Source organism: Rhinatrema bivittatum, chromosome 2 (assembly GCF_901001135.1).
Source record: "Rhinatrema bivittatum chromosome 2, aRhiBiv1.1, whole genome shotgun sequence".
NCBI classification, from domain to species: Eukaryota; Metazoa; Chordata; class Amphibia; order Gymnophiona; family Rhinatrematidae; genus Rhinatrema; species Rhinatrema bivittatum.
The window spans coordinates 716125078-716146838 of NC_042616.1; the positions used below are offsets into that span (position 1 = coordinate 716125078).

The 21761-nt window shown below is 41.9% G+C and overlaps 1 protein-coding gene across 1 annotated transcript in view; it reads right to left on the minus strand.

Annotated features, from left to right (window-relative positions):
- Positions 1-241: 241 nt before the first annotated feature.
- The window catches only part of STK3 (serine/threonine kinase 3), a 671555-nt gene continuing 650035 nt past the window's right edge, over positions 242-21761 (minus strand). The window contains exon 11 of the mRNA XM_029591777.1: positions 242-2534. Within this exon, the coding sequence (XP_029447637.1) occupies positions 2376-2534 (159 nt within the window). The 3' untranslated portion in view covers positions 242-2375. The remainder of the gene's footprint in view (positions 2535-21761) is intronic.

Consider the following 21761-nt stretch of genomic DNA (forward strand, 5'->3'; position numbering starts at 1 on the left):
ACTTCTGGAGAACAGTATATCTACAATGAAGCAAAAATATGAAAGTGTTTCTGTTCTAATCTTGAAGAACAAACAGTATGTCTTTGAAGTTAGGTAAATAATGTACTATGGTTATGATGCCAATAGTTATTTCTGCTCTCTTCTCTCTCCCCAAACAAGACATTACATTAAATGTAACAGATTTCTAATTAATGTGTTTAGCTCCAGAGTGACCATTTCCAATCCTGGACTAAAAAAGCAATGCCATCACAAAACTTTTATTGGTAGCAATTTACACATTGTTTGCTGTAAATGCACGGCATCAGCATTTTTATTCTAGCTAGTTGTATATTCTTGGCCTGTACAGTTATCTAGTTATCGGGAAAGAAGAAGGGGGAAGAAATAAGGGGGAGTTTAGATTGAGCCCAAGTTGCTCCAATAATCTTGTTTCCTCTCTTACATCAGCCAACTGTTTACATAGCTTTTTAAGGTTAAGAGAACTTTATATTACTTTGTATTGTTGTAAATCTCTCTGATTACATAAGAATGTCACATGTTTGATGCAAGAGGCTGCATGAGAAGAGCAAAGCAAGGCAAAAATGTTCTGGTGGCCAAACATGTAAACAGGATCACCCATAAGAGATGTGACCATTAACACACATTAATTTATTATAAAATATTTGTGAATTGCGCCTTGTAGGTGCCTTACTGTAGATTTGCTTTTGCTGTATGTTAACTTCTTATAGTAGTGCTACAGGAAACATTTCTCTCATGGCCCACGGTGGAATAGTCCAACTTCTACTCCATTGCATACACTGAAATGTGTACTACGATTAGAGACAAGGGGTATGTCATTTAACTGGATGCCCCTGGTGCTTAAGGACAATGAATTACAGGACTTACAATCCCAAGGAAAGGGACACCAAGTGGCTTTGTAACATCTGTAGTTCTGATAAAAAGCAGGTTGAGGTACGGCTATAAAGGGAAGTAAATTCTGTTGCTTCAGGATTTTCAGCTAGGAACTGAATCTAGATCTGTTTACTCAGCAGCATAAATATCTGACCTGAGGGTCATTTTATACTTCTACTTCTACAAACGGAAGGCATGATCTGCTCATATTGGGTTTGTATTTGCAATGGTCTTACTCAGCACTTAAGAGCAGCTATAGAAGCTACTGCAAGCACATTGGAGGTTCAAGATATTTTACAGAATATCTGCTAAAATTGGAGACACATTAGGACCTGGATAAGAATGTATAGCTGGGTTGGCCATTTCTTTAGTCAACAATCCAAAAGGTACATTAAAATATATTAGAAATAACTGTCAATTATGCTAGACAATATTTTGCACACTTAAGTTGAACACGGTAAAACTATCACTAGCAGATGACTTTTGGGGACAGTACTCCTCTGAAAGAACAATCTGGTAGTGAGCTTCTATTTTAGAACATCCCCAAAAAGAAACTTTCATTAAGCTTACCCTGCTCTCTCACCAAAAACTCCTTAAAAAATAAAAACAATAAAAAATAAAAACAAAAAAATAAGCATAAAAATAAATAAGTTCACCAAAAGTATGTATAATAAATATGCTTCTAAATGACAGACAAGAATATAGCAGCACAGAGGACTGCAGTGTTTCACACTCACCAAACACTTTTTGGTCGCCATTGTGAAATAAATATGAACTTGCATTGCAGAACAACTCTGGTGCATGTAGAGACCTGCCGCATATAAGCTACAGTAAAAATGTTAAATGAAGTCTGTGACCTAGTGAACCTTTTGTGCCTGTAAAGTGAGTACATAGAATCAACAAAATTAAGCAACCGGCATCTTTCATTTAACATTAAAAAAAAAATGCATTTTATATTTGGAAAAAAAAAAAAAAAAAAAAAAAAAAAAGAGTAGCATTCAAAAATGGCCACCACAGGCACCCACTGAGACAGACAGACAGACAGCAGCAGCACATGACTTGGTTTTGAAGGAAAGCAAATATAACCCAAAAAAATGTGATCCCTTCTTTTCCTCCAAAATACTTCCCAGCAGCAAAATTATGTTTGTGTTGTTGTTATCTTCAGATGTATGAAACTCCCTTTACAAGGGGGCGCTGCCAAGGTGAGACGTGGTGTTTCAGAGAATTATAAACGTAGCATTTTAAGATCTCATTGAATTAGCCATTTCATTTTTTTTTTTTAAAGGGAGCGTGATATATTCACTGTAAGGTTTCTGAGCTTGGAGAACACTGAAATAGTTAATTGCGTTCAGTGTTTTTCACTTTATTGTGAAGGACAAGTCAGAAATATTGATTATTTTTTCTTTTCAAAGTCTCATAACTATGGAATATATTTCAGTGGTGCCCCTATAAACAAAGTGTATTTTGTGTGAGACTGCAAATGACCCTCAGAAGTTTTGCTGCCTTCGTTTCTTGGCATCCATTGCGTCCAAAATGGGCTGCCTCTTAGCTGTGTACCTCTGGCGTAGCTCTTCAATTTCTCTCTCCATCATGGGGTCCAAGGCTTTTAATCTCATCTGCAGCTCTTCAAAACTCAGATTTTTTAACTGTAGACAAGATAAAAAGAAAGTTTAAATTTCTTTAAGTTTTATCTCAATGAAACGAGCACTGACATTTAATATTTTTTTCCTTAAAATAAAAGCAAACAAATGAGAAGATACCCATCAATATCTGACTGAACACATTAAACACTTCTTAAATATGTTGAGGGAAATGCTAAAATTCAATGGCGTCACTGTTTTGTTTTTATGCCAGAGTTGCTGCTGTATATAAGGGACAGATTAGGCCATAATAACCTGCCATCATAGTAACTACCATAACTCATTAGCAGTCTCAAATTTTCAGCTGCAACATCCAGCCAAGGCAGAAAAAGCAAAATTGCTTACCTTGTAATAGGTGTTATCCCAGGACAGCAGGATGTAGTCCTCACATATGGGTGACGTCATTCACGGAGCCCTTAAGCGGGAAAAACTTCTGGCAAGTTTCTAGAAGCTTTTGGTTTGGCTGCCTGAGGCTACTGAGCATGCCCGGCATGCCATGATATTCCCTGCCACAGGGGTCTCACTCCAGTCTTGTATGTAGCAATAAGCGTTAGCAAAATAAAATAATAAAGTCTGATGCCCAACTCCGCGGGGTGGCGGGTGGGTTCCGTGAGGACTACATCCTGCTGTCCTGGGATAACACCTATTACAAGGTAAGCAATTTTGCTTTATCCCAGGACAAGCAGGATGCTAGTCCTCACATATGGGTGATTAGCAAGCTAGAGGCTGAGTCATTGTCCATGCAGGTAACCGGAATGCCTGTTGAAGAAATGAGTCAGCCGAAGAATACAGTAGGATGGATGTAGAAGGAGTTGGGATTAAACTGGAAACAAGTTCTTTAAGACAGATTGTCCATAGGCTGAATCCTGTCTTCCTTCCTTGTCCAAACAGTAATGAGCTGCAAAGGTGTGAAGAGAACTCCATGTTGCTGCTTTACAAATGTCAATAATTGGCACTGAACGAAAATGTGCTACTGAAGTTGACATGGCTCTTACTGAGTGTGCCTTTACTCGCCCTTGGAGAGGAAGGCCTGCTTTTTCGTAGCAGAATTGTATGCAATTTGCTAACCAATTGGATAGAGTATGTTTTCCCACTGCTTTACCTGGCTTATTTGGATCATAAGAGACAAAAAGCTGATTGGATTTTCTAAGGGATGTAGTGCGATTCAAATAAAAAGACAATGCACGTTTACAGTCCAAAGTGTGTAAAGCTCTTTCCCCTTGGTGAGAGTAAGGCCTTGGAAAGAATGTGGGTAGAATTATTGTTTGATTTAAGTGGAATTCCGTAACTACCTTAGGGAGGAATTTTGGGTGTGTTCGGAGAACCACTCTGTCATGGAGAAACTTTGTATAAGGTTCGTATGTGACAAGTGCTTGTAACTCACTAACCCTCCTAGCTGATGTGATGGCTATGAGGAAAATAGTTTTCCATGTGAGAAATTTAAGGTCACAGGAATCTATGGGTTCGAAAGGAGTATGCATTAACCTTGTTAAAACCAGATTCAGGTCCCATTGTGCAGCTGGAGGCCGAATTGGTGGCTTAAGGTGAGTGAGACCTCTCATGAATCTAGTGACGAGAGGTTGTGTGGATATAGGTGCATCTCCTATCTTGTTATGATAAGCTGAGATTGCGCTCAGATGTACCCTGATTGATGATGTCTGAAGACCAGAGTCTGAAAGATGGTACAAATAGTCTAAAAGAGAAGTAGTGGGGCAAGTGAAAGGATCAATATGGTTCTGCTTGCACCAAAAAGTAAACCGTTTCCACTTGTAAGAATAATTCCGTCGTGTGGAAGGTTTGCGGGAAGCTATAAGTACCTGAGAAACATTAGTTGAAAGATTAAGAGATTGTAGGATTAAGCTTTCAACATCCATGCTGTCAGGGATAGAGATTGAAGGTTGGGATGGCGCAACCGACCCTGATCCTGAGTAATGAGATTGGGAGCTACTCCCAGGCGAATTGGATCCCTGACTGACAGGTCTAGCAGTGTGGGAAACCATACTTGTCGAGGCCAATATGGGGCAATGAGTATCATGGTCACTTTGTCCTGTTGTAGCTTCACCAGTGTCTTGGTGATAAGCGGTATTGGAGGATATGCATATAGTAGGCCGGAGTTCCAAGGGCGAGCAAAGGCGTCCTTGGCTGGGTGGTTCTTCTGTTTGTGCAGAGAACAGAAGTTGTGCACCTTGTGGTTCAGATGCGACGCGAAGAGATCTGTTGATGGTTGTCCCCACCGTTGGAAGATTTTGGTCACAATGGAGGGATTCAGAGACCACTCGTGTGGCTGGAACTGGCGACTGAGTCGGTCTGCTAGGACGTTGTGAATCCCTGCTAGATAAGTGGCCTGCAGGAACATTGAGCGGTCTAGGGCCCAGTCCCAAATTTGTGCTGCTTCCTGACAGAGGAGATACGAGCCCGTACCTCCCTGTTTGTTGATGTACCACACGGCTACTGTATTGTCCGTCTGGATTAGCACAGTCTTGTGTGAAAGGTAGTCCTTGAACGCATGCAGCGCATAACGTATAGCTCGAAGTTCTAGAAAATTGATTTGATATGTGGCTTCGAGTTTTGTCCAAGTCCCTTGAGTTTGAAGAGTGTGTAGATGAGCTCCCCATTCCAAGGTGGATGCATCTGTAGTTAATGTTATCTGAGGGATCGGTTTTTGGAAGGGTAGGCCCTTGCGTAAATTGTCCTTGATTGTCCACCATTGTAGCGAGGCTCGAAGTTGGTGGGTTACCTTGATTTGATAATATAGCGGTTGAATGGCTTGGATCCATTGTGATCGTAGAGTCCACTGGGTGAGTCTCATGGCAAGTCGTGCCATAGGAGTGACGTGAACCGTGGAAGCCATGTGGCCTAGCAGGATTAGAAACTGATGAGCTGTCACTTGTGGTTGAATTGATATATAGTACGCCAGTTGGGACAGCGTGTGTGCACGGTCTTTTGGAAGAAAGGCGTGTGCTAGGTTTGTGTTTAATTCTGCACCTATATATTGGAGTAAATGAGACGGGTGCAGGTGGGATTTTTGATAATTGATGAGGAATCCCAGCTTGTGTAGTAACTGTATTGTGCAATGAAGAGAAGTTACTGCTCCTTGCTGTGACTGACTTTTTATGAGCCAATCGTCGAGATAAGGGAACACATGAACACCTTGTTTGTGCAAATGTCCCACCACCACAGCTAGGCATTTGGTGAATACTCGTGGAGCTGAGGCTAGGCCGAACGGCAAGACTCTGTATTGGAAATGGTGATTTCCCACCTTGAATCTGAGGTATTTGCAATGAGGTGGGAAGATTGGAATGTGAGTGTATGCGTCTTGAAGATCCAGAGAACAAAGCCAATCTCCTTGTTGTATTAGTGGAAGCATGGTTCCTAATGATACCATCCTGAATTTTTCTTTCCTGAGAAATTTGTTGAGATTTCTGAGATCTAGAATGGGACGTAGGCCTCCGGTTTTCTTTGGAATGAGGAAATACCGGGAATAGAATCCTCTTCCCTTCTGATTGTGTGGTACGTGTTCCACAGCTCTTGCTTTCAGAAGAGCAGATAATTCTTCTTGTAATTGAGGATTGTTGTCTAGATAGGAGTTTTTTGGTGGTAACTCCTGAGGGGGAGATATGAAGTCTAGTTGGTAACCTTGACGAACTATTGATAAGACCCACTGATCTGTTGTAATGTTTTCCCATTGTGTGTAAAATTGGGAAATTCTTCCCCCAACTGGTAACTGTGGATGAGGGTTGGGTAGTTGGCAGTGTTCTCTGGAACGGCTTTCAAAAACCAGAGGTTGAAGTTGTTTGAGGTGGCGGCTGAGGCCGTGCGGCTCGTTGCTGTCGCTGTTGAGGACGCTGTTGGGTTCTCGCAGGCCGTGGTCTAGAGTTCTGCGGATAATATCTCCTTGGCCTGTAGAATGGACGCTTTGTGTCCCTACGGGGCGGCCTACGTGGAGGATGAGATGATATATCATGTGACAAAGTGGAGAGCTGTTTCAAAGTTTCAGAGTGATCTCTAAGTTGTGCCACAGTGTCTTGCACTTTTGTGCCGAACAAATTGTCACCCTGACACGGCAAGTCCACCAATTTGTCCTGTACTTCCGGATGCAAGTCCGAAGCTTTTAGCCAGGCCCATCTTCTTGCAGATATTCCAGATGCTGCAGTCCTAGCAGAGGTCGCAAAGGCGTCGTATGCTGCTCGAACCTCATGCTTTCCAGCATCTAGGCCCTTTTGGACAATCTGTTGAGCTGCCTCTTGTTGTGACTGAGGCAGGGAGGGTATAAAGTCCTCTATCTGCTTCCATAAATTTCTTTGGTGCTGCGTCATATACAGTTGATAAGCAGCAATTTTGGAATTTAGCATAGCCCCTTGGTAAATCTTTCTGCCGATAAGGTCTAGAAACCTGTTATCCTTTCCAGGAGGAATAGAGGCATGCGTTCTGGATCTACGTGACTTCTTTTGGGCAGATTCCACCACTAGGGAGTTGTGAGGAAGCTGAGTTCTTTCAAATCCTGGTGCAGCTTGGACCAGATAGGTAGAGTCCACTCTTCTGTTGACTCCAGGGGTTGTGCAAGGGTGTTCCCAGATTCTTTGCTGGAGTTGCAGCAACACCTCATGTACTGGAATAGCTAAATTATGTTTTGGGGGATCTACGAATTGTAGGATTTCCAGTGTTTGTTGTCTTTTGTCCTTTTCAGCTTGGAGTTGAAAAGGAATAGATTCTGACATCTTTTGGATGAACGCCGAGAATGATAAGTCCTCTGGAGGGGACTGTTTCTTTGCTTGAGGAGGAGTATGTTCAGATAGGAAATCCTCCGAAGAATGTTCAGATTGTGTATCTGACCATGTATCTGATATGGGCTGGTACTTATGAGAAGTTTGTACTCTAGATGGGGACATCCCAGATGTGCCCTGCAAGGGATCTTGAGGGTCAGGTGAAGTGTCACTTACTTCCATTTTTCTCTCTATTTCTGCCTCTTCTTCAGGCCCAATAGGCAGGGATGCCAAAAGATCTTGGTATCGCTTCGTGAGGATTGCATGTAATTTCCTTTCAGAAGAGATGTCAGGGACAGGTTTGGAAGTGTGTTTAAACTTCCCTGGTGCCTTTTTTGAGGAAGAAATTAGGCCATGTACAGGAGCTTCAGTTGAAGCTATTGTATAGTGAGGTGTTACTGTGGAAGTAACTGGTATGGAGATGGGAATCAGTGAAGAAATAGGCCTGGGAATCCATGAGGATGCGGAGGTCATCGATGCCATTGATGGCTGCAGCTGGATCGACGATGAGGCTAGTGATATCGAATGGGTAGCCCGTGTCGTATCTGAGCAGGTCGGGAACGTTGCCGGTACAGATAGTGTTGTTAAAACATCCGTTGATATCGGCATCGTCATCGAGGTCGATGGTAGTATAGCCATGGAGATGGATGGTGGCATCGACATCGAAATCGATGGCGTCATCGACTCTGTAGTCGGCATCGACTGGTCCTTCGGCATCGGCTCGATGGCCGGCATCGACTGTAAAGTCGGCATCGACCTGGTGGTCGGCATCGGCGATGACGCCGGTATATTCTCTCTGAAGGCATCCGTGACTATTTGCTTGATTAAAGCCGTTAAGTCAGATACAGATGTCGATGGCAGTGATTCTGTAACGATGGTCGATGACTTTTTTCAGCGTTTAGGCACCAGTTCCTCTGGCGGTTGAAGTGGAGGAATTAAATGATGTCTACGGTGCTTATGTGGCGGACGAATGTCAGATGCCGATTTTGTCGACGATGTGGATGGGGTTGGCGAGGAGGCGTCCCCCGATCCTTCGGTGAGGCGTTTGGTTATCAATAACTTTTTTGTTACGCCGGCCGGCGAGGATTTAGAGGAAGTTATCGGTGATGGCGGTGTTTGAATTTGAAAAATTTGGGCCATCTTTTCGTATCTGAGTTTCCTACCTTTCGCCGTCATTTCTTGGCACTGGGTACAGGCCGCGATGTCATGGTCCTTTCCCAGGCAGCGAACGCACTCGACGTGCGGGTCTGTAATTGACATAGTCCGGTTGCAGGCCGGACATTTTTTGAAACCTGAAGTTCTGTCAGTCGACATCCGTCGATCGATCGGTGTTTCTTTTTGAAGAAAAAGTTATGGTGTTTGTCACCAGCCGGTGACAAACCGAATGAGACCCGGTAGGGTGAAAAAAGTTGTAAAAAACTTGTAACGTTGTGAGGTAAATCACAGGCTCCTAAGAAAAACGCGATGCAGTCAGCAGCGCGGAAAAAAGAAGACTGGAGTAAGACCCCTGTGGCAGGGAATATCATGGCATGCCGGGTATGCTCAGTAGCCTCAGGCAGCCAAACCAAAAGCTTCTAGAAACTTGCCAGAAGTTTTTCCCGCTTAAGGGCTCCGTGAATGACGTCACCCATATGTGAGGACTAGCATCCTGCTTGTCCTGGGATAATATACCTAATTAAAATCGGTTGCCACTGCCATGAAACTGAACTAAAAATGGCAACAATACCTGTTCTGCTGTTCAGTAGTTTATATCCACAACTGAAGTATGTGGCTGCATTGCTCTTACACAAGACTATGCCATTAATAATCTAGAGTAACTGTTCACCAGTTAACACTTTTCAACTCCTCCTCAGATTTTCTGTCAAATATGATACTTTCATAATTTACAATTTGGAATATATAATTGAGTTCTAGGAACAAACAGTTGAAGACAGATTTATACCCTGATAAAGTTTCAGCAAAGCCTGTCTAAAAGAGAAGTAACCATCTTAAGAAGCATTGTGCTTCTTAGCTTTAAGGATGGGCTAACGCTGTTGTAGTCCTATGGCACAGTGCGACCAGATGCCTTCATATATTTTGGGCCAGGATATGTATTCCTTTAAGCCCTTGCCCAATAGCTTGAGACCCAAGTGTGTTAAGTGTAAGCTCTGTAGAGGTCCCTAGTTTTTTTCTGATGGGAGTTTGCAAGAGGAAGCTAAAGGACGATCATCTTACCCATATCAAATCTGCCGTTTGTAGCCAAGATCTTGGAAAAAATCGTAAATAATCAACTTTCAAACTACCTGGAAGAACATAACATTCTACACCCGTCACAATATGGATTCCGAAAAGAACACAACACTGAAACTCTCCTCATCTCGCTCCTAGATCAACTATACATTGGCATTGACAAAGGACAGTCCTTCCTCCTAGCTCTTCTTGATATCTCAGTGGCTTTCGACACCGTAAATCATACTACCCTTATAAACCAGTTATCAGACATAGGAGTCACAGGACCCGCCCTCAGATGGTTCGACTCTTTCCTTAGCAACAGAGGCTACAAGGTTAAAATAAATAACAAAGAATCCCCTTGCACTAACTCCCCATTCGGAGTCCCCCAGGGCTCCTCATTATCGCCCACGCTATTCAATACCTATCTACTTCCTCTCTGCCATTTACTCTCAAAATTAAAACTGAAGTTCTACATTTACGCAGACGACGTTCAAATCTTAATCCCCATATCTAACTCACTGGACTCAGCTCTCAAAATATGGGATTCCCACTTGCAAACGATCAACCTCCACCTTTCAAGCCTCAACCTGGTGCTTAACACTAACAAAACAGAACTCCTACTCATCACCCCAGAAGGTAGTCCCCTCCATCAACAGCTTCATACCAACACACAAATTTCCCATGCAAGAGACCTTGGAGTCATAATAGATAGTCACCTGAGCCTAAAGAAATTTATAAACCACACTACAAAGGAGTGCTTCTACAAGCTACAGGTTCTCAAAAAACTCAAGCCACTCCTCTTCCATCATGATTTCAGATCAGTACTCCAAGCCATCTTGTTTGCTAAGATCGACTACTGCAACTCCATCTTGCAAGGTCTTCCTGCTACCACAATAAAACCTCTCCAGCTACTTCAAAATGTGGCAGCAAGAATCCTGACGAACACTAATCGGAGAGAGCACATCTCCCCTATATTAAAAGATCTTCATTGGCCCCAGTAAACTTTAGGATTCTCCATAAATCACTTACAATTATTCACAAAAACATTCACCATCAGACGCCTCTCGATCTGCTACATCCTCTCAAACTTCACTCTACAGCCAGACCCTTAAGGGAAGCCTACAAAGGATCCTTACACGTTCCTCCAGTCAAAGCGGTGCACCACTCATACATCAGAGACCGGGCATTCTCAACGATAGGTCCCTCCATCTGGAACACCATGCCCCTGGACCTCAGGCAGGAAACCTGTCTCCTAACTTTTAAAAAGAAACTCAAGACATGGCTTTTCGGTTGAGCCTTTCCCTGTTCCTAATCCAATAGCTTGACTCAGAATTGTTCCCTTCTCCACTGTAATTAAACAAGCGTTAAGGCACATAAATACGTCATTATGAGGCTGGCTCCTCTGCCTCCCTCCCACACCCCTACCTGTATATAGTATACCATCTCTGTTCTCCCCCCTTTATTTTCCTATCCCCAGTTTTTGCACCCTTGTTATAATGTAACTTTATGCTTCATCAAGTTCTGCCTCTTGTTAATTGTTTCGGTTAACCGCTTAGTTCGATGTAAACCGAGTTGATTTGATTTGTATCAAGAAAGTCGGTATATAAAAGCCTTAAATAAATAAATAAATGGAGATATTCAGCTTTCCAACTTGCTCAGACTATTTAAGATTCTATGTATGGTTTTTAAATCACATTATAAAAAACAACCACAGTATTTGTCTAATTTCTTGATTTGTTATCATACTTCAAGGTCCCTATGCTCTGTTCAAAAAGATCTTCTTGTGATTCCAACACAAATTGTTCATATTAAGCTAATTATTCCAAATTTAGGGAAGTAATGAAATGCTAGCTTTTCAAGCAGGCTTTTAATTAATTGTTTGCTGGTCTCTGTTATGATTCTGTTATTACTTCTTCCTATTTTATTTTTTATGCTCTTTATGTTTTTGTCATTGTTTTATGCTATTGTAACTGATAAAATGTAGTTGTATGAATTGATATTATTTATATTATGATATATTGCTTGTGAAATACTGTTTTCTGAATTGTATCATGTTTTTATTGCATTTAATTTCATTATTAACCACTTTGATTTATGTAAAAAATCAGTATATCAAAACAAATTAAACTAAACTGGGTTTTCCTGCTAGCCCCTATGTGGACAATATAGCACAACTCAGATGTCTTTCCTGAAGAATAGCAGAGTTGCTTACCTGTAACAGGTGTTCTCTTAGGACAGCAGGATGTTAGTCCTCACACATGGGTGACATCATCAGATGGAGGCTGGCACGGAAAACTTCTGTCAAATTTTCCAGAACTTTGACTCGCACACTGAGCATGCTACTATCCGCGCGGCCACGCAGGGTCCCCCTTCAGTCTTGTTACAGAGAATTACAAATATGAAACAACTTAACATGAAATCCAATTCTGTGGGGTGGCGGGCGGGTTTCATTAGGACTAACATCCTGCTGTCTTAGAACACCTCTTACAGGTAAGCAAGACTGCTTTCTCCTAGGACAAGCAGGATGCTAGTCCTCACACATGGGTGAATACCTAGCTGTAGGGCTGTTTCAGTATTTATTTATTTATTTGAGTTTTATATACCGTCATTCGGCAGAGCCATCATAACGGTTTACAAAAATATACATTTTTCTTAGCAGTTGTGTAACAGAAAAAACAATGTATGTAGTGGACCAACAGACACCAAATAGGTGCCAACGGTTACAACAACCTAGGTGCTGTTGGTAATGTAGGAAGGCAGCCTGTACCCGAAAAACAGGGCCCTAGGCGGAAAAGTTGGGTTTAGACCCGAAAAAGGTTTTGGAGGACAGACTGTCCGAAGCTACTATCCTGGCGGCCATCTCTGTCCAAGCAATAGTGAGCTGTGAATGTATGGAGAGAACTCCATGTCGCAGCCCTGCAAATCTCCATCACATGGACTGCTCGCAAGTTAGCCACTAAAGTTGCCGTAGCCCAGATGGAGTGAACCTTAACATGACCCTCAAGCTGCAATCCCACTTGTGCATAGCAGAACAAGATGCAGTTCGCTAGTCAGGCAGTCAGGGTGTGCTTGGCCACAGCACCTTCCATCCTGTTCTTATCAAACGAGATGAACAGTTGCATGGACTGTCTATGGCCTGCTGTTCTCTCAAGGTATAATGCCAAGGCCCTCTTAACAATCCAAAGTATGCAAGGCCCATTCGCCTGGGTGCGAATGAGGTCTCGGGAAGAAGGTAGGCAGAACGATAGACTGGTTGAGAAAGATGTCTGATACCACCTTAGGAAAGAACTTAGGGTGCAAACAGACACTGCCAACTGAAGCCTACGATCCAGCTCCTCCTCAAAGGCTGCCTTGGACATGCCAGGAGGAGGAACAGGCAGTACCAGATTGCCCTCGAAATGAGAGAGATTGGTGCCCGGCACAGACATGGGAATCGATGGGGAGCGCCTCGGACTCCTGGATTCGACCAAGGGTGAGGCCTGGTTTCTGTGGGACCACTTTGGGGGCAACCTGGCTGATTCCGGTGCCATCCCGGAACCAGAGTCATGTCCACATGGCGACTGGTGACAGTGCTTTCTCAATCTCCAGTGCTCGGTCCAGTCTTTCCCCAGCGCCAAGGAGGGTGAAGAATCTGATGTTCTGGAACAGGAGGACACTGACAGAGGTAGATTTCCGGCACCCCTCTCCAGAGGAAAAGCCTGAACTGGGGTGAACACCGAGGGTTCGGTGTCCATGGTTCCCCTCAACCACGTGGTGTCAACGTGCTGGATGCCGGCGTGGAGGGCCCAGACTTCTTGGGCCCAATAATTTTCTCCATTTTATCTAAATGCGCCCGACAATCCTTAGGAGTCATCTGGTCGCAAAAACAGCAACCCCGGATGTCATGCGATGCCCCAGGCAAAGGATGCAGACTTCATGCAGATCAGTCAAAGACATGGTCTTTGGGCATTGGGGGCATTGCTGGAAACCGAAGGAGGCCATGCCTCGAGCTGATGAGCAGGCGATGCAAGGCAAACACAGATGCCAAAAAATCACCAGAGCCGACCGCAAAGAAGGTAAAAACGTACTGTGTGCCCCACTGACTGGGGGGAACCAAGGAAAGGGGACCCTACATAAAGGCAGCGAAAAATTCACAAGATGAACAATGAAGAGCTCTGAAGTCATAGTAGAGCTGTACCACTGCGAGGCAACTGCACTGTGGAAAGAAAGACTGAAGGGGGTCCCCGTGTGGCCACGCGGATACTGGCATGCTGGACAGTTCTAGAAACTTTCACAGAAGTTTTCCATGCCAGGCTCCATCTGATGATGTCACACATTTGTAAGGAGGTTAGGACTTTTCAGCTTGGAGAAGAGACGGCTGAGGGGGGATATGATAGAGGTGTTTAAAATTATGAGAGGTCTAGAACGGATAGATGTGAATAGGTTATATACTCTTTCGGATAGTAGAAAGACTAGGGGGCACTCCATGAAGTTAGCATGGGGCACATTTAAAACTAATCGGAGAAAGTTCTTTTTTACTCAACGCACAATTAAACTCTGGAATTTGTTGCCAGAGGATGTGGTTAGTGCAGTTAGTAAGGCTGTGTTTAAAAAAGGATTGGATAAGTTCTTGGAGGAGAAGTCCATTACCTGCTATTAAGTTCACCTAGAGAATAGCCACTGCCATTAGCAACGGTAACATGGAATAGACTTAGTTTTGGGGTACTTGCCAGGTTCTTATGGCCTGGATTGGCCACTGTTGGAAACAGGATGCTGGGCTTGATGGACCCTTGGTCTGACCCAGTATGGAATATTCTTATGTTCTTATGACTACCATCCTGCTTGTCCTAGGAGAAAACTTTGTTGCTTACTGAAAGAATTGAGAGTAAGACCTAGGCTGTATTTGAACTGGGTCACGTTCAGGAGCTTAGCATTACATCAGCTCATTGAGCCAGAAATTTAATCTCTATTCCTGGATTATTCTAGTCAATTCTATGGAGATTTGAGAGGAAGGTGTGGTAATTTGAGCCAGAATAAATGCTGCATAACTGTGCTGCTATTATCTCAGATGAGAGATGCAGTATTCATTTACTGTGAACTACATATGGATTGGATTTTATCATTATCTTTAGTCCTATAAATAAACAAACATTGTAGAACCAACACTAAAGTTGCAGTCTGATCTTTTTGCATAGGAATATTTTCACCAGAGAAAGGACTACTAGCCATCTGCTCAGTGACCTGCTCTGTCTGTGCAGAACAACGGAGTTTTGCCAATCCTATAGGTGGTGTAGTTAACCCAGAACAGTAATTCACTCTGTTCAATCAAGAACTACACAGATGATTACAAAATGGTACAGTAAAATTTATTAGGCATTTGAATGCCACAGATTTTATTGACCGATGACAACAGTAGGAACTGAGATCCTACTGACAGGGGTAATCAACTCTGGGTTTGAGATCAACAAACTGCCTATCTTGAAAAATAGATCCTACAAGTGTTCATTATAATCAGTTGTATACATTAGATCTCCTGAAACCACACCTGGCCATGGCAATGAGCACTTGAGATGAGTATTCCTATCCCAGGAGATGTAAGGTAATACTTAATTTTACTATTGTTTTCGAAGTGAAAATATGAACAAATTTTGCAGAACATTTTCTACCACAGAAGTGGGACAAAGTTTGTGTGATGGTTCTTATAGACTTTAACACATGTTCTTATTTTGTTTATGTATTGTTCGTATATTTTATGATTTTTATTTTATATGCTGTTATACACTGCTGTGGACAGCTCTTTGGGATTGAGAGGCATTTAAAAAATCATTTTTAAAAAATTAGTGGAGCAGCAGCAGCAGCAAGGCTCTGGAGAGACCCCCCAAAAATGTAGTAACCATATAACATGCAATATAAGGTATCACATTTCACACAGCTGCATCGAGTAGTATATTCACACAATCTAAAAATGCTTCTAGGCCTGGCCATGAACAGCTTGCTCTTACAATCTGGGCAAAATGCCAAAGGAAAATTTATAAATGTTATATGAATCAATTTTCCATAAACTTGTTCAGATCCATCTTTTTAAATCTATCCCTATAGAATAAAATGCTATTTTTGATAAATGTCTCTGTCAGCATGTGAAGCAGAAAGGGATAAATTATCGATCATGGTAGTGCTAGATGATGTTTTAAACAATACCAAATACACTTTAGAATGTTGCAATAGCTTAAAACAAGTATCACAACCGTACAGACAGACATTTGTTAACCATTATACAGTAAGAAAAAAACCCCATACAGATATACAATGCAGATTCTGAGCATACTGATTTCAAGGGAAGAAAAACATTTTTACTTAGCAAGATAACTTTATTAAAACTTTCCTGTCAAAATGAACATCGATGGCTTAGAAAAAGAGGCAAAGTAAATCTAGAGTCGACTAAAAGTAGTTAAACCATGGACAAGGAATAGCATGTGCTTCAAAGAACCCCGGGAACATAACCACTGGTGCTGGCACATTTTTACATCTAACTAAGGAATGAATTTTGGAATAAATTTATTTTGCCTCTGTAAAGTCTGCAATCATGCATTATTTATTTAGCCTTCGTTCACAATTTTTCATTGGTAGGTCAAGGTGAGCCTCGATCAGGAACAATAGGTAGTTCCCTGTTCCCAGTGGGCTTACAAGCTAAGGAGTCTATGTACTAAGCTATGGTATTTTCCCAGGAGGGGAAAATATCACAATATTCGCTAACCAGGCACCAAGTACTGCAGGGTTAGTGATTCCAGCGGTATTTTCTGTGGGGGGTACACGCTGAGTACATATTTTTCCCTGGCTGGTACATCCCCCATCCCACCCATGTATAACCCTATCAAACACTTTATTCATGCTCCACACCGCCCTCCACCCCAGCGCAGTCCTTTGCCTCACCTACCTACTTCCCTGTCTTTTCCCCATTCTAACCCTGTCACTTAACGCCTCTGCTCCTCCACCCTTATCTGCCTGCTATAGCCAGAATACTCTCCTCTCCATGGCCTCCGTTGGCTCCCGTCAAGGCAAAGACACTTCCTCTTCTTCCCTCAGGCCTGACTCCTACCATGGACTCAGTAAGAACCTAAGACATCACCGCCATACCTCCTCCTGAGACCCAATCAGGCCCAAAGATGCTCCCTTCTCTTTGACTTCATTAAAGCTTGATTAAAAATAACTTAATATTGGTTCTTAGCAATCCAAAGGCTTGATCTTTCTGATGGCTGTAGAGTAAAAGTAAAATGCATCAACAGTATATAATGTTATATATATATATATATATATATATATATATATATATATATATATATATATATAATGTTAATTTAAAAATAGCTCAGCGCTGTTTACACTTTACCTATTTGGAGGAAACATGACAGCCTTGTCTGTATAATTTATATAACAGGTCCATATTCAGACAGCCAGTGAGCAGGTAAATTATCTGGATAACTTTATTTGGATAGTGAAGCACAGCTGGTTATGCATTCCTCCAAATAAACCCAGATAAAGTTATCTGGAAAACTTTAGGACTGCTCTCCAGCATGAACAGAGCTGCCCAGATAATGCTGAATACTGGTAAGTTAGCCCTCTCCTCAGAACATCTTTGATTTATTTGGATAAGTTTTATCTGGCTAAAACTTAACTAGATAAATCGGAGGCAATTGGTAGAGCGGGAAAGTAAAATCCTGCAGTTTGTCCGACTAAGTCCAGAACTTAGCTCGAAAAACCGTTTGAATATGGGCCTCATGTATATATTCAGTTTTATATATCATCATTTTCATTTAAACTGAGAAGGGTTCTTATAGTTCAGCTAGACTTAGTCACAGTTAAATCAGTGAATAAACACTTTCATTAAACACTAACAAACAAAACCTCTACAGATATACTATAAATACAGTAGAGTGGGCGAGCAAAGAACAATGATATAATCTATCTAGCCGAAAAGATCATCTTTGCCACGTTTCTAGGAACACAGTTGTTATGTAGAAATTTTATGCACTCATTTGTTTGATTTTTAAAGTGGGATTTTAGCGCCTTGTATTTCATTTGCTCTCAAGGTCTGGTTTGGCTGGGTAAGACCTTTCCTAAAATAAGACCTTTGGCTGGGTAAGACCTTTCCTAAAATAAGACCTTTGGCTGGGTAAGACCTTTCCTGAAAATATAGTAAAACACATCAACTCCGACACACCAGCGATACTATTGGGGGACTTCAACCTCCATGTGGATGTATCCCCCCATTCTCACAGCTGTGAAACTCTCCTAAGCACACTAAACTGCATGGGTTTCAAACAAATAATTAAGGAACCCACCCACAAAGCTGGTCATACGTTGGACCTCATTTTCATTAACCAGGAACTTACCCTTTCTTCTCACCCCACATGCCTTCCAGTTCCCTGGTCAGACCATAAGCTGATCAACACAACACTAAAGATAAACCTACCTACACTCCCAGATAAGCAGAATAACACAATCCAATTTAAGAAAATGTGCAGCCAGGAAATTCTCAGCAACAGCCTATCGGATGAACTTAACCAACTGGACCTCACTAACGCGGACTCAGCCATTGTGTCCTGGAACAACATTACCAAAAAAGTGGCCGATACTACATGCCCAACTATTACCAAAGCTCCTCAAGCAAACAAGGACAACAGAAAACCTTGGTACACACCAAAACTAAAATCCTTAAAACAGGATCTCAGAAAAAAAGAACAACACTGGCGCAAAAACCCAACATACACCAACATCACAGCATTCAAAACCATGATGCACCATTACAGAATATCCATCCTACAAGCAAAAAAAGACTTTTACTCACAAAAAATCCACCACTTCATTTTCGACCCTAGAGCGCTTTTTTCTTTGGTCTCATCCCTCACTAAACCCCTACCAACATCCATACCAGATGATAAAGCAGCAAGCAAAGCAGAAGAACTGGCAACATACTTCAAAAACAAGATACCAAATCTACTAACTCAGTCAATTAATAATAACAATAATAATTACACTACGCCAGTAATACCTGGAGCGGCAGTCTCATCACAAAAGGCTAGCCTTAAGGAGTTCGAACCGACCTCATCCTTAGAGATCGAAAATATACTAAAAAAGCTCAAACCCTCTTCTCACCCTCAGGATACCATACCCACCAATCTCCTCATCTCTTGTGCTAAAATCATATCCAAACCCATCGCACAAATCATAAATTGCTCCTTCTCTCAAGGGATTGTACCTGACCCACTAAAAATGGCAATCATAAAACCACTCTTAAAAAAACCTAATCTTTCTCCTGAAAACCCAGCCAATTTTCGCCCAATAGCTAATCTACCATTCATCGCAAAAATCTTAGAACGAGTTGCAAACAAACAACTAACAGAATACCTAAACGACCACAAAATTCTTTCCCCATCGCAGTTCGGTTTCCGCCAATCTCGAAGCACTGAAACCCTCCTAATCTCATTAACGGACACAATATTACTTAAACTTGAAAACAAACAACCGTGTCTTCTCATCCTCCTAGATCTAACAGCAGCCTTTGACACGGTCAATCACAACACATTAATAGATCGCCTGGCAGAAATTGGCATCAGAGATGAGGCCCTCAACTGGTTCAAATCGTTCCTACAGAACAGACAGTATAAGGTCAAGATCAACAAGGAAGAATCTCAACCAGTCACCTGCAACTTAGGAGTCCCACAAGGATCATCACTCTCTCCAACCTTATTCAATATTTACCTTCTGCCACTCTGCCAGCTCCTCATCAACCTGAATCTCGTCCACTACTTATATGCAGATGATGTTCAGATACTGATTCCAATTACCGAATCTCTCCAAAAAACTCTGGACTTCTGGAACTCTTGCCAACAAGCCATCAACAACTTACTCACTAACCTCAACTTGATCCTTAATCAAAACAAAACAGAATATCTCCTCATTTCCCAAAACGGAACCTACACACTTCCAAGTACCATCTTGTCAACTCAATTAACAATAACCCCACAAGTCAGAAATCTAGGAGTTATATTGGATAACCAAATGAATTACAGATCACTCATAAATAACATTGTAAAGGATGGATTCTTCAAATTACAAGTCTTAAAAAGACTGAGACCACTCCTACATTTCAAAGACTTCCGATTAGTTCTACAAGCAATCATTCTCACGAAAATAGATTACTGCAACTCTCTTCTACTGGGTCTCCCTGCCAACGCCATAAAACCGCTACAGATGCTGCAGAACGCTGCAGCGAGGATCCTAACCAAGTCCAACAAAAGAGACCACATCTCACCCATCTTAAAAAGCCTACACTGGCTTCCCGTCAAATTCAGAATACTTTTCAAAGTGCTCTCAGTAACCCACAAGGCAATACACAACCTGGCACCACTCGAGCTCACATTCCCTCTCCAACTCCACACATCTTCCAGACCAGTGAGACAAGCCTACAAAAACAACCTTCAAATTCCACCGATGAAGTCAGCATTAAGTAAAAGAGCTTTCTCCACAGCTGGGCCTAAACTCTGGAACTCTCTCCCATCAGAGCTCAGATCACTGCAATGCTCCACTACATTTAAAAAAAGGCTCAAGACTTGGTTATTCAACCAAGCTTTCCCATAACATCAACCTGCGAAATATCCCTGCCAATATCCCCTCAGTGGTAACACGCTAGAGAACTATATAGATCTTCTCTAGAAATCACATGATCTTTGGCAGTCTATTATCTTTGGCAGTCTATCATTAAAACCCAGCCTCTAGCCTATATTAGGCACCGCTCATGTTAATTATGTTATTACCCCCATATATCTTAATCCAAGTTAATTCGACCTGTTCATTGTAAGACATTTACTTGTCATTGTTGTTATTGTTTAAAATGTAAACCGAATTGATCAATAATTTTGTTATTGGAAAGTCGGTATAGAAAAATGCTAAATAAATAAATAAATAAAATGCCGTCTCTCCCCTTGTTACTGGTCTCCTTCTATGGATGCTTCTTGGAGAAGAGGAAACCTCTTCTGTAAACTTGCTCATTATGTCAAATCTGGTATCTAGAAACACTATTTCCTATCCATCATAAGTGGCAATTAGAAAAGCTTTTCAAAAGAGTTAGAGTCATTTCATTTTAATAGAAATAAAAAGAGTGGATATATTATAGAAGTCATGCCCTACAATAACTAAAGAGCAGCAGTTTTTACAGTGATCATCTGGAGACTGCAATGTTGCCCTATCTGTGTCCAGCTCTCTAGACTGAGAATGGATATTGCTGAGCTCATTGTAGAAGTGGTCAGAATTCAATTCCTACATTTTGCAAAAATCTAAAAAATGAGGAACAGAAGGATTACGGTGTATTCAGGAAGGGTAAGAACTGTGAGTGAGAAATACATCCACAAAACGATACCACCACACAATTCCTTCACAGTGCTGGAAGTAGAAGGGAATCCCACAGAGACACTAGTAATGAAGTCAGAGATGCAAACGGAAGCCTTCTGTAATGAAGAACTCAAGACCTGGTGGAAGAAAATCCCAGAAGATGAGGAAACTTCCTTTGGTGGGGGATTCTTTCACCTGAGAATCAGATTTGGAGGCAGTTTTGGGGAAAGACAAGGAAGTTAAATGCCTAAGGAAATACACAGCTAACAAGAATGCATGGTAGCTGGAGCAGAAAGAATGGAAGAAGAGATTAATGCTGCTGTTCACCTAGAGATAAATGACCTGGCTAAGAAGAGTTCAGGAATTTAGGGGGAAGGTCTTAGGTAGCTATCAAGACCAGTGGCATTCTCTGAGATGTTCCTTGTGCATGGTAAAGGGTGAAGATAGGGTATCTGTCACCAGAAACTCCACTTCCTGAAGAACTGATGTAAGAAAGAGGAGTTTTGATTTATTGATAATCAGGGAACTACCTCAGAGCTATAGAATGCTTTATAATAGTGACTTCCTGTATTTGCCTGAGAGGAGAATCATGTTCCTAAATAAAAATTTAGATCATACATGATAAAATAATTTAAAGCAGCTGAGGGAGATGACAGATGGAAGCTGGCTGTCACTTTCAGCAAACAAATGAGATAAGTGATGAAACAGAAAAAGTTAGGAATCCCTCAATGCCACCTATTAAGACAAGGGAGGATAAGGAAGTAGGAATGAGGATATAAAGACAGAGACAAAGGAAGGAGCAGTGTCAGAAAGGCAATGGGGCAATTTTCAAAAACCTAATGAGCGGGTAAGACTTCTGTTGATGTGAAGACAGCGAAACAATGATGTGAAG